The sequence below is a fragment of the Mustela nivalis genome, assembly GCF_964662115.1.
Source record: "Mustela nivalis genome assembly, chromosome: 5".
NCBI lineage: Eukaryota > Metazoa > Chordata > Mammalia > Carnivora > Mustelidae > Mustela > Mustela nivalis.
Window position 1 is genome coordinate 14981197 of NC_139024.1, and position 14755 is coordinate 14995951.

Consider the following 14755-nt stretch of genomic DNA (forward strand, 5'->3'; position numbering starts at 1 on the left):
TCTTTCCACCAGAAATGGAAACATATTATTAGACCAGTTTATGTTTTTAAAGTAATGTTGTTAAAAGTATCTCTGAACAGTGTCGAAAGTGACATTTACAGAGAAAATAAGTGCCGTTCATTAGAGATTGTACTTGGAGAAGGAAAACAGAGGGAAACAATCCCTCCATCTCTAAACACGTCCATCTTCCCATGGATGAAAGAGAGCCGCTCAGCAAGTTCTCTAGAGACCAAACCAGTAAAGTCACCTCCTTCTTTCTGGGTGAGTGTGGGTCCAGAGCCATAGCCACTGAATCTTTGGATCGTGTGTGATGGGGGGAGGGGGCGGTTCAGGGGGTGTCTCCAGAGACCACAGGCCTTCCACTGGGAAAATACAAGCCCCCATCTCCTACCTGTTGAACCCCCAGTTCATGTCCTTACTCATGGCTCTGCAGGTGTTCTTATTAGGTCACAAATGCTATTTCATACTGTCCTTGCATGTAAAGGAGAAAGCCAGGCAGCACTGACCCCATGCCCAAGGGGACATACTGGGTCACTCCCTCTGTGTGATCTGTCAATGAGCCTCTAAATGTTAAACTTATTTCCTTTCCTCTAGAATTTACTTTTTCTCTTAATGTTTGGGGGTAGTCTATTCCCCCCCTCTTTAATTAGACACCAATGCTTTTTTCAGAGACTATTTAAAAATTCAAAAATAAGATTCAAAATAAAAATAAGATTCAAAGGGTGCCTGGGTGGCTCAGTGGGTTAAAGCCTCTGCTGTCAGCTCAGGTCATGGTCCCAGGGTCCTGGGATGGAGCCCTGCATTGGGCTCTCTGCTCAGGGGGAGCCTGCTTCCTCCTCTCTTGCTGCCTGCCTCTCTGCCTACTTGTGATCTCTGTCTGTCAAATAAATAAAATCTTTCAAAAAAAAAAGATTCAAAAATAAGATTTAAATATTCAAAAATAAGATGCTCACCCAAAAAAGTAAAAGTTTCTCTCAATAAAGTTAAGAATATGGTTTCCTGAAAAACACTTGTGAAGTAGAAATTTAAAAAGATGGCAGAAAGTGATGGAAATTTATAATAAAACTTTACCCCATTCTAAAAAAGTCCTCTTGCTGTCAGTACATGTGATATATTGGTGAATAAACCTGGGCAGGATTTCTTCATTTTATAGGTTTCACATTAAAGGTTTCATTTTTAAAGGATTGAGATCAACCTTGTTCAATGAAAAATTACCACCAAATATGATCTGGCAGCAACATTTAAAACTGGTAGGTTTCTTACAGAACCTCAGACCTATGTGTTTTATCCAAATAATTAGGTATAATACTTTTTAAGGAAACCATATGTGTGACATTCATGAATCTCAGTCACTTTGTGGACTTGATTTAATGTATGAATGTTTATCTTCCTTTATGGGGGCAATTTTCACCACGATAACAGGAGAAACTGGAGGAGGGCGGAGTAGCAGAAGGCACAGCCTTTGATCTGGGGCCAACATGGTCAGAATGCTAGTTCAATCACTAACCAATTGCAATCTTGGGTAGGTAATACCCTCTCTGAGACCCAGACAGGTCATAAAATAAAACATTAAATCTTCTCCACACAGCTACGATGAAAATTAAATTGGATACTAAAGCCCCCGACTCATAAAAGGAATCCCACAAATGTTAATCCCCTACAGCCATTGTCCACTCTAGATATGCAATCTGCTAGAATTCTTCTGGGTCCCAAAGTGCTAGCAAATAAAATAATGTGTGCTCTTAACCTACAGCTGGCACCTCTAAGATCATTTTTTGCAAATGGGATTCTGGCTTGATCATCAAAGTATACGGTATTGACACGCTGACCAAATTTCAAAGGGTTAGGGAATTTGTGAAATTGACCATTGTGTTCCATCTCTTATCTCCCCCAAAGAGATGGTATTCAATGAAGGAGCTTTAAGCAGCTCTGTGGGTGCCTATCGCCCCCTGGAATCATATCTTTGAGACAGGCACAGGTGACAAAGTGATGCTGATGTGAATGGATCAGTCTTTCAAGGCATTTGATGATTTCATAGTCGGGAAGTGCAAGACTGGACACGTTCAAGCCCAGCATCTGGGAAACCACCTCCCTGAAGTCCACCAGCTGTAATATCAAACATACAGGAGAAGGGTGAGAACACAATGTATCAACTACTGCTGGTCCAAATGCAACCAAACAAACAAACCCACTGAAAGCTCAGGTGTGCATGAGGTAGGCAAACTACTTAACTATCTTTAACCTCAGTTCTCTCATTTATAAAATAAGAAGGTGTCATCTATTTTTTTTCATCTATTAAATTACCTCTAAAATGCTTTCATCCCCAACTTTTGGAGATTTTATAACCTCTTTTCTGATAAGCCAATTAGTGTGGCACTGGCTACCAAGTCAAGAATCTCAGTTAGGCAACCATGAACAGGACCCTGACCTAAGACTCCGTGTTCTCACTTCCTGGTGGAAATAACCATACACCTCCTTCCCGGGGCTATTCTGAAATTTGGATCCAATGAAACAATGACTGTGTATGTGTTCTATACAATAAGAAGTGCTTTACAAAAGTGTAGTTGTGTCCATGGGTGGTAAACCCTTATCCACTGGAATTTTAACTGGGCATGGAATATTTTTTTTTTTAAGATTTTATTTATTTATTTGAGAGAGAGTGTATGAGAGCTGGGTGGGGGCAAAGAGAGAGGGAAAGAGAATCTCAAGCAGACCCCATGCTGATCATGGAGGCCAATGTGGAACTTGATCTCATGACGCTGAGATCATGACTTGAGCCCAAACCAAGAGTTGGGGGCTTACCTGACTGAGCCACCCAGGTGCCCTGGGCAAGAAACCTCTTAAACTAAAGGAAGAACAACAGGCAAGAAAGTATGAGCTGAGGCCTGTGTGGTTCAGTGGGTTAAAGCCTCCGCCTTCAGCTCAGGTCATGATCCCGGGGTGCTGGGATAGAGCCCCGCATCGGGCTCTCTGCTCAGTAGGGAGCCTGCTTCCCCCTCCCTCTCTGCCTACTTGTGATCTCTGTCAGGTAAATAAATAAAATCTTTAAAAAAAAAGAAAGAAAGAAAATATGAGCTGATAAAAAAAAAAAGGACTACTAAATAATGACCAGATCACATCACATATCAGCCTCCTTCACAACCCATAACATTAGACTTTCTGGGACTACCCTTCATCCATCACAAAAGGAAAAATGGACAGGTGGGGCAGTTGGAGACAATGGATGAAAATGTGCCTCATATTCCATAAATTCCCGTACACTGTGTACACTGTGATTCTGTGCTAGAGCAGAAGCAGATTAAGTCAGGGCTATCTGGTCAACCCCTTGATGCAGTACCTTCCATTTTGGAAAGATGTGATCCAACAGACATTGCCTCCAGGAAAAGTGCCTTCCAAACATTCTCACCATGTCTTCATTCACTTCCCAACCTCCTTCCCATGCCAAGTCCAATCTAGGGGAACATAACACTCTCTCCAGCCTAGAATTCCTGATGAAGAAGTTCCCCCTCAAAATTGTCTCCCCTTTCACATATGGCTGAAGCTCTTCATTCCTGAGAGGTTTCTCTCTGAGAACACACACTTTATAGTTTGGCCTTCCTCAACGTTGCCTGACACATGAGCCAAAGCAGAGGCAGCCAAAAAGAGGAAAAGAAAATATATCCTAGGATCAGAGTCCACTCTCTGCCCTTTTGAGCTTCAGAAAGAGAGGGAGATAAAAGCCAAAAGCAATGGGGGTCAGGCTGCCCGGGACAGTTTCTTTATGCCTGACCTCCTGATGTGCTCAGCAGATAAAACTCTCCTCCTTGCAACCAGTCAGCAAGTGAGTACTGTTTATGGCTTACATCTGGGTGAGATTGGCCATCGAGTCTGGGTGCCACTGTTTGAGAGCTGGGACTGTTTCCTGCCACTGATCTGTGATGGAGATAAGCTCTCCCTCCTGAGGCTGAATCCTGGGCTGATACAAACTTCAGAGGCAATCAGAGAATATAATCAAAACCTCTCCACAACCAGAAACTGGCTTTCCACAGCCTTTCCACTGCTTTGATGCGAATGTCTTTCTCTTTCCTACAATTCGTGCCATGAAACTGTGGATTATTTTTCTTAGCAGAGTAAATCATAATGGTTATTTTGATGCCAGGAAGATGCTAGAGGGCAAGCAGATACATTGAAACGATAAAGAAAACTTTGTAGATTGTTTTTGAAGAAATGTAAAAATAATTATCAAGCTTTTGAATTGTCCGTTTTCCTAAACAAGGTTTCACCCCAGATTTCTACCCACCTGCTTTTCTCTCATTTCTGCTTCTTCCAGAGACTTCTTGAGCATCTTCGTTTCGCTGGCTACCACTTCCATCATGCTCCTGGCCCTCTCCTTATCCTCCTGAGCCTCGTGCTCTGTGGTATCCAGTTCCGACTTGACAGACATTAGCTTTTTCTCAGCTTTCTCCTTCATCTTCTCAAGTTTGTCTCTGGACTTACTTAGGTCTTCAATAATTTTGGTCTGTTCCAAAGCTTTAATCTACAAAGTTAAGGGAATGCTAATAATTTCTACCGTATTTGTTTTTGGACAATTGTATCAACAAGATAAAACTAGAATTCAATAAAATTCACTTAATAACTTTTTTCTAAATAAAGAATGGAATCCATCCCAGTTATACAGACTTTGCTGAGCATACATGCTGGACAAACATGTCTTAAGGCAGTTACAGCTTATAAACATGTCAGAGGACCATTATTTAGAAAATCAATGAGACAAAAGGTAGATAGCATGATTCTGGGGTGAAATATTCAAATAAAGTCTGCTGGTACTTACTCACAGACTCTAATATACTCCATAGGCAAAGCAACTTGTACTTTGGGCCTTATGAAAGGGTCATCCCCAGCATAGAAACACTAGGATAAGTAAAATATCTCCTCTGCTAGTTGTCTATGACAAGGAAGCCCACCTAAAATCCCCTCAGTGAGTCTTCATTACTACTGTAAGGAAAATCTAGAACAGCAATATTTCAGAACTAATGCCTTCAGACTTGATCAATGAATATAGGAGGCAGGAGACGGCCACAGCATCCCACTGCAAACAAGAGAGAAGGTGTGAGGGTGCCTCTCTCTTGGAAGCTGTCCCAGGAGCTTAAAGCCAACACAAAGAGCATTCTGGAGCATGAGGCACATTTTCTTTATTAGCTTAGTATTTAAAATTTTGCCAGATCTGCTTACAAAAAAGAATTTGACCAAAATGTTGAAATTCTGATCAATACCATAACATGGGTGAATTTTGGACATTACAACAGATAAAATAAGCCAGACACAAAGAAACAGATATTGTATAATTCTATTTCTATGAGGTACCTGGATAGGCTAATTCATAGAGAGAAAATGTGGAACAGAATTCCATCGCCAGGGGAGGAATGGGGAGTTATTTAGTGGGCACTGGGTTTCGGTTTGGGAGGATGAAAAGTTCTGGAAATGGATGGTGGTGATGGTCGCACAACACTGTGAATGTATTTAATGCCACTGAATTGAGCAGGTAAAAATGGTTCAAATGGTAACTTTTATGTTATGGATATTTTACCACATTTTTTTAAAAAAAGAATTGGAGGTAGTTTTACATATCCGACACAAAATTTTTAACAGCGACCATTACAAGTAAGTATGAACGAGCTACCATTCAGCATCCACAGGGATGGCTGCAGTCAAAAAGAGAGACAGCAGCAAGTGTTGGCGAGGGTGTGGAGAAATTGGAACCCTCACACACTGCTGGTGGGAAGGCACAGTGGTGCAGCTGTGAGAAACAGTTTTTCCAGTTTTCAAAATATTAAACACAGAGTTAACTCATGAGCCAGCAATTCCACTTCTAGGTTTATATATTCGAGAGAATTAAAAACTTCTGTCACATAAAACCTGTCCACAAATGTTCACAGCAGCTCTATTGATAATCGCCAAAAAGTAACAACAACCCAAATATCCATCAACCAGTGAGTAGACAAATAAAATGTTGTACATCCAGGCAAAGGAATGTTATTCACCAATAAGAAGGAATGAAGCACAGATACATGCTATGGGTGGACCTCGAAAACCTTTTGCTAAAGGGGAGAAGCCAGTCAGGAGAGACCCCTTAGCGTACTATTCCATTCCTACAAAAGATCCAGAAAAGGCCAGGGACCGGTGGGAGGGGGCACTGCGGGATAACGGCCAATGGGCTGTTTTCAGGGTTGATGAAAATGTTCTGAAATTAGATAACGGAAATTTGCTTTCATCTACTATAACACACACGACTTCTTAAGAAATTTAGTTTCTGTTCCCGCAGAGAGGAGGCTGATGGCAGCCATGCCTGGACAAGTTCAAAGCTTTGAACTGCCTCCATGCAGGAGAAAGGAAATCCTCGGGAAACTGACAGCTGTTGTGGGACTTGCAATGGGGAAGGCATAAAAACCACCACTGCCGCTTGAGAAATCCACAGGCGATACCAGGCCAACCACGGTGGAGGGAAGGAATTCAGAGTCAGTTTTTGAGCCAATGAAATGGCACTAGAAGACCAAGTTTCTACCACCCACTAAGTGCAGGTCTGCAGAGGCTGACCTTGGAGATCATGCACAGATTCCAAGTTATGAAAACCCACATGATCAATACAATGTGCATCCTACCCATAAACCTTTATGAACATATATGTATATTTATTTATAAATTAGATCAGCCGGGGCACCTGGGTGACACAATGTGTTAAGCCTCTGCCTTCCGTTCAAGTCATGATCTCAGGGTCCTAGGATGGAGCCCCGTCCGGCTCTCTGGTCAGCAGCGTGCTTGCTTCCCCCTCTTGCTCTGCCTGCCTACTTGTGATCTATCTCTCTATCTATCTATCTCTGTCAAATAAATAAATACATCTTTTTTTAAAAAAATAAATAAATTAGATCAGCTACTGCTCTAAATAATGTAGTCAGTCGACTATCAAATATGTTACAAATTGGGGGACATTGCATGACTGAAATCTTTATCAATTTCAAAACAAAGTTATCTCCTTTTAAAACAAAGAGATTCCCCTCATGTGCAAACCATCACACACTACAGAAAGACTATGCGGCCAAGTGGAAATTTGCTGGGATTGGGATACTGAATTCAAAAGCTTGTATTAAAGGATATGTTCAGCCTTTCTACTCAGATTAGAAAAACATTTACAGTGGGCTATCTACCAAAAGTGACGTAACACAGCTTGGAGAGTTAGAAGTCCATAAATCAGGTCCTAATGAGGAGCACTCATAGCCAAAAATTTCCAAAAAATATGAGACTTTATCACAATCCTAAAGGCTGCCTCAAATCTCGTCATCCGGGAGCAAAGGCAAGTCATGGAGCTCTGAGCCAAGCCACCAGAACAGAACTAAAAGCCAGGGGATGACAGAGACCTCGCGCTCCTAAATCAAACCCAACAACCAAGATTCTGGGAAGTGGGGTGTGGCTAAGCTGGTTTCTTAATCCTCTGAAAGGAGCTTCCCAGATCCAGCCACAGTTCAACAAGAGCCCGTGTCCCTAATGGTCTTCCAGTGGGGCAGAACTGGTCATTGATAAGGCATATGTGCCACCCAGACCCCAGCAGAGATGGAGAAGGCTCCAAGGAGGCTTTACGTCCAGGGAACACTCTGCCTAGTGTCAGCCTCCTGGAGCGAAAAAATGTCAAAATCCATGAACAATTCTCTCATATTAAACAGGCCCAAGGCTCGGAAAGAGATGGTGATGGAATTTAAAATCTGATGGGTTGAATCCCCCAGAGGATCTAAATTCTCTAGCTGGGGGGCTTTCAAGAAGCTGCATTGAAAATGCAACGCTGTGGGAGCTCAACTCTACACACAGGTGCCCTGAAAACTGGGAACCGCAAACAGGGAGAGCATCCCCGTGGCCCAAAGACACGCTGCACCCTTACTAAAGAGAACCACAAGGATTTCAGCAGAGGGAAATTGAAGCAGAAAACAGAAGATGTTCGACTCGGCAGTCTGAGCACACATCCACTGCCACCACTCTACAGCCCTAGAAGTCCTTCCTTGTAGGTTCTGCTCGCTGCACACATTCAAAGTAGGAAGAGTTCAAACTCAATTCCAATCTACCATTGGAGAGCCACTGAGCCCAAGAGGGTAGGTTACAAGAAATATATATAAAGAAAGGGTGCACTGACTGGGTTGGAGAAAGTTCTAGAGTAGAGAAGGAGCATGGAGAGCTGCTGTCTTGCATGGGAGATGATCAAAAGAGTTAGCCAGAGGAGGAGACCTTTGCTGCTGGCTAAAGGATATTATTCCCCTTTGGTGTTTCCATGAGAGGTTAAATGAAGGTAACAATGGTTTTTCAGGTTTTGGTTGTCTGACTACTGATTTGGGGGCACAGTTCCCTACTAAAATTGGGCCACATGGTACAGATGAAAAGCCGATACCTCTCCACCCAATATCTATTCTTTCTTTTGTTCTTACTGCCCACAATAGACCCATTTCTCAAGCTGACTTCATCTAAGGGAGGCCTAGGGACTAAGTTCTGGCCAACAGAGATACAAAGCATTGCATTGTTCCTGGAAAGTGGCCTATAGGGTGTCCTCCTGGCTTTCCTCCTCGCCAGTGGCTGGAATGAGGCCAGAGCCCCAGCAGCTAGCTTGTGTCAGGAAGCAGCATTGAAGATGAAAGCTCTTGCCAGAACAGTGCGGCAGAAAGAACAAGCCAGGGCCGCCGATACCACAGAGCCATTCTGCTAAGCATGGCAGGCCTTCTTTTCCATGAGAAAGGGCTCTTCTGTCTAAGCCACTGTTATTACAGGGGTGTTCCAATATATTTCACTGAAGCTAATCATAACTGACACAGGTTAAGAAGCAACTGGTGTTACAGGAGTTACACAAAGCATCTTCTGGGTCCCCTGGGGTTCTGCCACATGATTTCAGTGCCTGCACTTCCATTTGCACAAAAACCCATGTTTGTGCCAATTAGTAGTACTACTTTAATTATTCTAAGAGCAATGGTGGACTTACTACATAATAATGTGTTCCTGCCGAGGGAAGGCCAAACTATGTCACTGTGCATATACAAACAGCACATCTGCAGCTTTCAGTTAAAACACGGGCTAGACTAAATGCTCTGTCCTAGACCACAGGCATGTGAGACTTCAGAAGAATCCAGGCCACAAGCAATGGATACTACACATTCTAATTAATGGTGATTGTAGTGAAATAATATAATCCAGCACATTGAATTAATATCATGAATGTTTTCAATTCAACTTTTACACTCCACTTTGCTTTCTAATTGGTCTAATTTTACAATGGTAAAAATGTAGCAAGATTGGGGCACCTGTGTGGCTCAGTCAGTTGGGCTGGCTCTGGGTTTTGGCTTGGGTCATCATCTCAGGATTGTGAGATCGTGCCCACCCCCACCCCGCCGCCGTCAGGCTCCATGCTCAGCAAGGAAGCTGCCTGAGATTCTCTCCCGGTCCCTTTCCCTCCCCTACTCCTCCCCCCAACTCATGTCCTTTCTCTCTCTCTCTCTCTCTCTCTCAAGTAAATAAAATCTTAAAAATGGTGAAAAAAATCTGTTAACCACTTTTTTTAAAATGTAGCAAGATTAAGAAATTTTTATACAGTGTTAAGTTTATATATATTGTATACATGAAAGCAATATTATAATAAACTTATTTTGACTCAACACAGGGAGGGGAATCTGTAAAAGAATATTTTTCTTTCCAGAAGAGATTTTCTACAGTAATCATGTTTGCCTGCCAACTTAAAATTTAATAGTTTTCTGGAAAGGTCTACATATTCCTGGTTGAGAATTCACAGGGAAATGTACTGCATAAGTCATAAAAAGCAAGACTGGGATAAACCAGGAGTCAAGGTCTTCAAGCATGGTTTTGCAACAGACAGAGAAATGCGCTCAAAAACTCCACACAAATCCTGCTAACAGCCTTGCTCATAATAGCCAAAAAGTGAAAACAATCATAATGTCCATTACATTTTGAATGCATACACGGTGGGTGGTGGGTCCCAATGGTGGAATATTATTCGGCATATGAAGGAATTGTAATGGTTAATATTATTCGTCACCTGGGCTGGCCCACAAGCCAGATATTTGGTGCAACACTGGGAGGACCCTGGGAGGGTGTCCTGGGGAGAGACTAATATTGAAATGAGTGGGCTTTCAGTAAAGTAGATTTCCGTTCCATAGCGTGTGGGCTTCATGCAGTCCACTGAAACCCTGCACAGAACAAAAGTGACTCTCCCTGAGCTAAGAGGGTATTCTACCAGAATCCAACCTTTACACTTGACCTGCAACACCAGCTCTTCCTGCCAGCCTATCCTGCAGATTTTGAACTTGCCAAATTCCATAATCACATGAGCCAATTCTTTAACATCAGTCAGTCTCCCTGTAGCTCTCCCTCTGTCCCTCCCTCTGTGATGTTACACACACACACATACACACACATACACACACACACACATAGATCTTGCTCCTCTGGAATACTTGGATAAAATAAATATATTTCATATATATCATATGTACTTCATGTATATATATATATTTCATACATATATATGAGAGATAGAGGATATAAATCAAGAGAAAGTCAGAGAAATACTATTAGTTCATACATATCCTATTCGTTCCGTGTGTATATAACAGAGAGAAAGGGAGGGAGACAGACATACCCTATTAGCTCTGCTTCTCCGGAGAGCTCTAATTTAGGAATGAAATGCTAACACGTGCACAAGATGGATGAACGCTGGGAACAGACTAAGGGAAAGAAGCCAGAGGCAAAAGGCCACGTATTGTATGATTCCATTTATATGAAGTGCTCAGAAGAGGCAAATCCATAGAGACTGGATATAATTTAGTGGTTTCCAGAGGCTGGGTCAGGGGGAAATACGGAGTGAATGCGGTAGGTATGGGATTTGCATGGGAGGGCGGGTGGGGGGTACGACAAACGATCTAGAATTAGGAAGCAGAGATGCCTGAACAATCCCATCAGTGTATTAAAAGCAGCGAACTGTGGGGGCACCTGGGGGGCCAGTCGGTTAAGCAGCTACCTTCAGTTCAGATCATGATCTCAAAGTCCTGGGATCGAGCCCCGCATCAGGGTCCCAGCTCAGCAGGGAGCCTGCTTCTCCCTCTCCCTCTTCCCCTGCTCCTGTTCTCTCTCTCTAATAAATGAATAAACTCTTCAAAAAAAAAAAAAAAAAAAGAAGAAGCCAGTGAAATGTATACTTTAAAAAGGTGAATTTGGGGACATCTGGGTGGCTTAGTCAGTTAAGCATCTGCCTTCAGCTCAGATCATGACCCCAGGGTCCTGGGATCGAGCCCCACGTCAGACTCCCTGCTTGGTGGGGAGCCTGCCTCTCCCTCTGCCTGCTGTTCCCCCTGCTTGTGCTCTTTCTCTCTCTCTCTCTCTCTCAAACAAATAAAATCTTTTAAATAAATAAATAAATAAATGGCATGTGAATTACATCTCAATTTTTTAAGGCATAAAAACGTAGTTCAAAAAAAAAAAACAACAACAACAACAAAAGAAAAAAAACGTAGTTCAAATTATTATTTTCTATATCATCCTTCCATAAACGGTGAAATTCTTTTTTAATTTTATTTATTTATTAAATTCATTCTTAATTCAATAAGTGTAGTGGGTTGAACTGTGTCTCTCCCCACCAAAAAATAAATATATGTCCACCCAGAACCTCAGAATGGGACCTTATTTGGAATAAGAGCCTCTGCCGATATCATTAAGGTAAGGATCTCACCATGAGATCATCCTGCAGTAGGGTTGCCCCTAAATCCAGAGGTGGGTGTGACTTATGAGCCTTACAGAAAAGGAGACAGAGCAGGAGGGACACACAAGAGGACAGTCACCTAAGGGTGGCAGCAGAGAGGAGTTCCGTAGTTACAAGCAGCAAGCAGGAGCCAGATGATAGAGTGATGGGCCCGCAGCTTCCCCTGAGGGAATCAAGCTTCCCAACACCTTGCTGTCAGGCTCCTGCCCTCCAGAATCATGAGAGAAAAAATTCCTGTCATATCAAGCCACCCAATTTGTGATCATTGCTTAGAACAGCCATCGAATAGGACAGGAAGGCCCTCTTTGCTACCATTCAGAGATGTTACCTTGTGAATAATAAAGTCAGTACAGGGACAAGCACAGGCAACATACAAAGATAAAGAGTTAATATCCTTGATCTCTCTTGGACATGAATGTGTCTCAAACAATAAAAAATAAAAAGTCACTTGTAGCTAAAATCTCTGACAAACTCATGAAGTTAGCGTTCACGGTGTTAGGAAGACAGAGAGATCTCTGTTCTCTAATGGAAGGCATCCTGTGGTGGTGAAGGGCCTGACTCATTCTTGAGTCCGTCAAATCCCTCCTCTCCTACATCTTTCCTATAATCTTAGCTGGTAAAAAAGAAGTGGATCTTAGTCACCTGGGTGGCTCAGTGGGTTAAAGCCTCTGCCTTCGGCTCAGGTCACGACCTCAGGGTCCTGGAATCAAGCCCCACGTCGGGCTCTCTCTCTACCTGCCTCTCTGCCTACTTGATCTCTGTCAAATAAATAAATAAAATCTTTTTTTTAAGAAGTGGATCTCTTTACGCAAAATAAAGCAAATTAACACACAAGCCAACTTTATTTACTTTCCTGACTCTTCCACTTTTCATCTAAATATTCCAGAAGAGCAGACCACCAACTTTTGTTTCCACTTCTCCTTCATCCCTCGGCATGTTGGAACTTTACCTATTCCCAATGCCATCACCCAGGACCGCTACAGTCTACACCACACGTGCTTGAGTCTGAGCTGCCCCAATGCCAATGGCAGGAGACAGCCATTCCCCTCTACCTTCCCACTGTACTTGATGCTATTGGCGACAGCCTCCCTCTAGAGACCCCCTGTTCTCCCTCCCTTGTCTCTCTCTGTTTCCTTTTAGTCTCTTCCCTGATGGTTTCCCTCTCGTGTCTGAAAGTCTTCAATGGCTCCCCAGGGCCCAGAGGACAAGTCCAAGCATCTCAGGAGACACCCAACACCCTGGGTGATCCGGCCCCTGTCCGCTGCCCTGCTTCTTTTTCCCCCACCCCGCCTCTGGACATCAGCATGGTGCCAGCAACAAACGACCAAGCTTCTGCTCGCCTGCTGAATGCATCTGGTTATGGCTGGTATCACTTCTTTCTCCAGTCTACTTGTCGATACTTCAGTTACTCCCATCATACGTCCACAATTCTTCCCATATCCACGTATCACCTATGGTCATCATTCCTTTCCTTAAGCCAACCATCTTTTGAACTTACCCAATTTATTTCTATAAAAAGGAATTTTGTAGGATTCCAGTAGAATTTGCCACGACTGGAAGATAACAATAAAACAGAAACTGTACAATGACCAAGAGGAGCATCGAGTCATGTATGGAATAGTTGGTCACTATCTGATACGCCCGAAACCAATATAACTATATCTTAATTATACTGGAATTCAAAATTTTTAAAGAAAGAAAAAACCCACTGTACAATGAAAACAAAACAGTATTTCTAGATACTATTCCTTGTACCCAGCACTGAGCTTCAGGCTTCTTCTTTATTTAAAATGTAGACTAGCAGGGTGCCTGGGTGGCTCAGTGGGTTGAGTGTCTGCCTTCAGCCCAGGTCATGATCCCAGGGTCCCAGGATCGAGCCCCACATTGGGCTCCTGCTCACCAGGGAGTCTGCTTCTCCTTCTCCCTCTCCCCCACTCATACTCGCTCTCTCTCTTTCTCTCTCAAATAAATAGATAAAATCTTTAAAATAAATAAATAAAATGGAGACTAGTAAATGTTCTAGGAGCATAAAGACATAATAACCTCTAATTAAGATTTTCTCCTTGATAAGGAGTTGGAAGAAAATGGAATTGGAAGGAAGGAAGGAATTGGAAGAAAAACGAAAGGGCACCCATGTTTTACCTCACGACGGAACTTTGTATAGTGACCTGAAGTGACCTGAAGCACCTAGAAGCATTTTATATGCCCCCAGAGCTGTGTGCCCCACACTTAAAAGCGTCGCTTTACCCCAATGACCCCAGAAGAAGAAAGTGTTAAGCCTGACACTATCACCAGAACCACGCATTGCACAGTCCCGTCACCCAAAGAGCAAAGCTTCATTGCAAGCGTCAGGCTTGCTTGTGAAAGGCTACGTGGAGAGACCACTGGCAGATTAATTATCATAATCCAGACGGAACAGAAGGCAGATGTGAGGCAGCTGTCCTTGCAGCCAAACGCGAACACACTTCTCAGATGCCAGGCCCAGTCCGCACCAGCTGTTGACCCCCTTCTGCGACAGAAAGCGTGCGCTTCTTTCTGCGCAGCACCATTTGTAGGTTATAGGGTCACCTTGGCAGGGTCCCAGCGCCACTCTCATACACCCAGCCTGGAAAACTCCCTCCTCAGAAGCCACAGCCCCAAGGGGCCCCCAGACCGCCCTTCACCAGGAACTTCCAAAGCCACTCTTCCTCCACTCTCCCCCAGCAGCTGCCGGGCCCTGTGCCCGGGCATCGCCCACGGGGTCTCCCTTCTTCCACCGGCACCTCACCGGCTGCTGCACCGTGAGCTGCTATGCCTCGTGCAGGCCAAGCTTCCTCAGGCTCCTGACGTGTGTGGTAATCCTAAAGCCTCGTCCAGCCCCCCAGGACAAACGGCCCACCCCTCCAGGAGTGACAGAATTAGCTGCAACGGTGGGGCATCTGGGTGGCTCAATGGATTAAGCCGCTGCCTTTGGCTCAGGTCATGGTCTTGGGGTCCTGG

General features: G+C 43.6%; 1 protein-coding gene across 1 annotated transcript in view; it reads right to left on the reverse strand.

The window, feature by feature from the left end:
• Nucleotides 1-1339: 1339 nt before the first annotated feature.
• Nucleotides 1340-14755, reverse strand: part of CCDC170 (coiled-coil domain containing 170) — a 99559-nt gene continuing 86143 nt past the window's right edge. The window contains exons 11-12 of the mRNA XM_082730076.1: nucleotides 4280-4516; nucleotides 1340-2106 (exon numbers count right to left, since the gene is read on the reverse strand). Coding sequence (XP_082586202.1) covers nucleotides 1906-2106; nucleotides 4280-4516 — 438 coding nt within the window. The 3' untranslated portion in view covers nucleotides 1340-1905. The remainder of the gene's footprint in view (nucleotides 2107-4279; nucleotides 4517-14755) is intronic.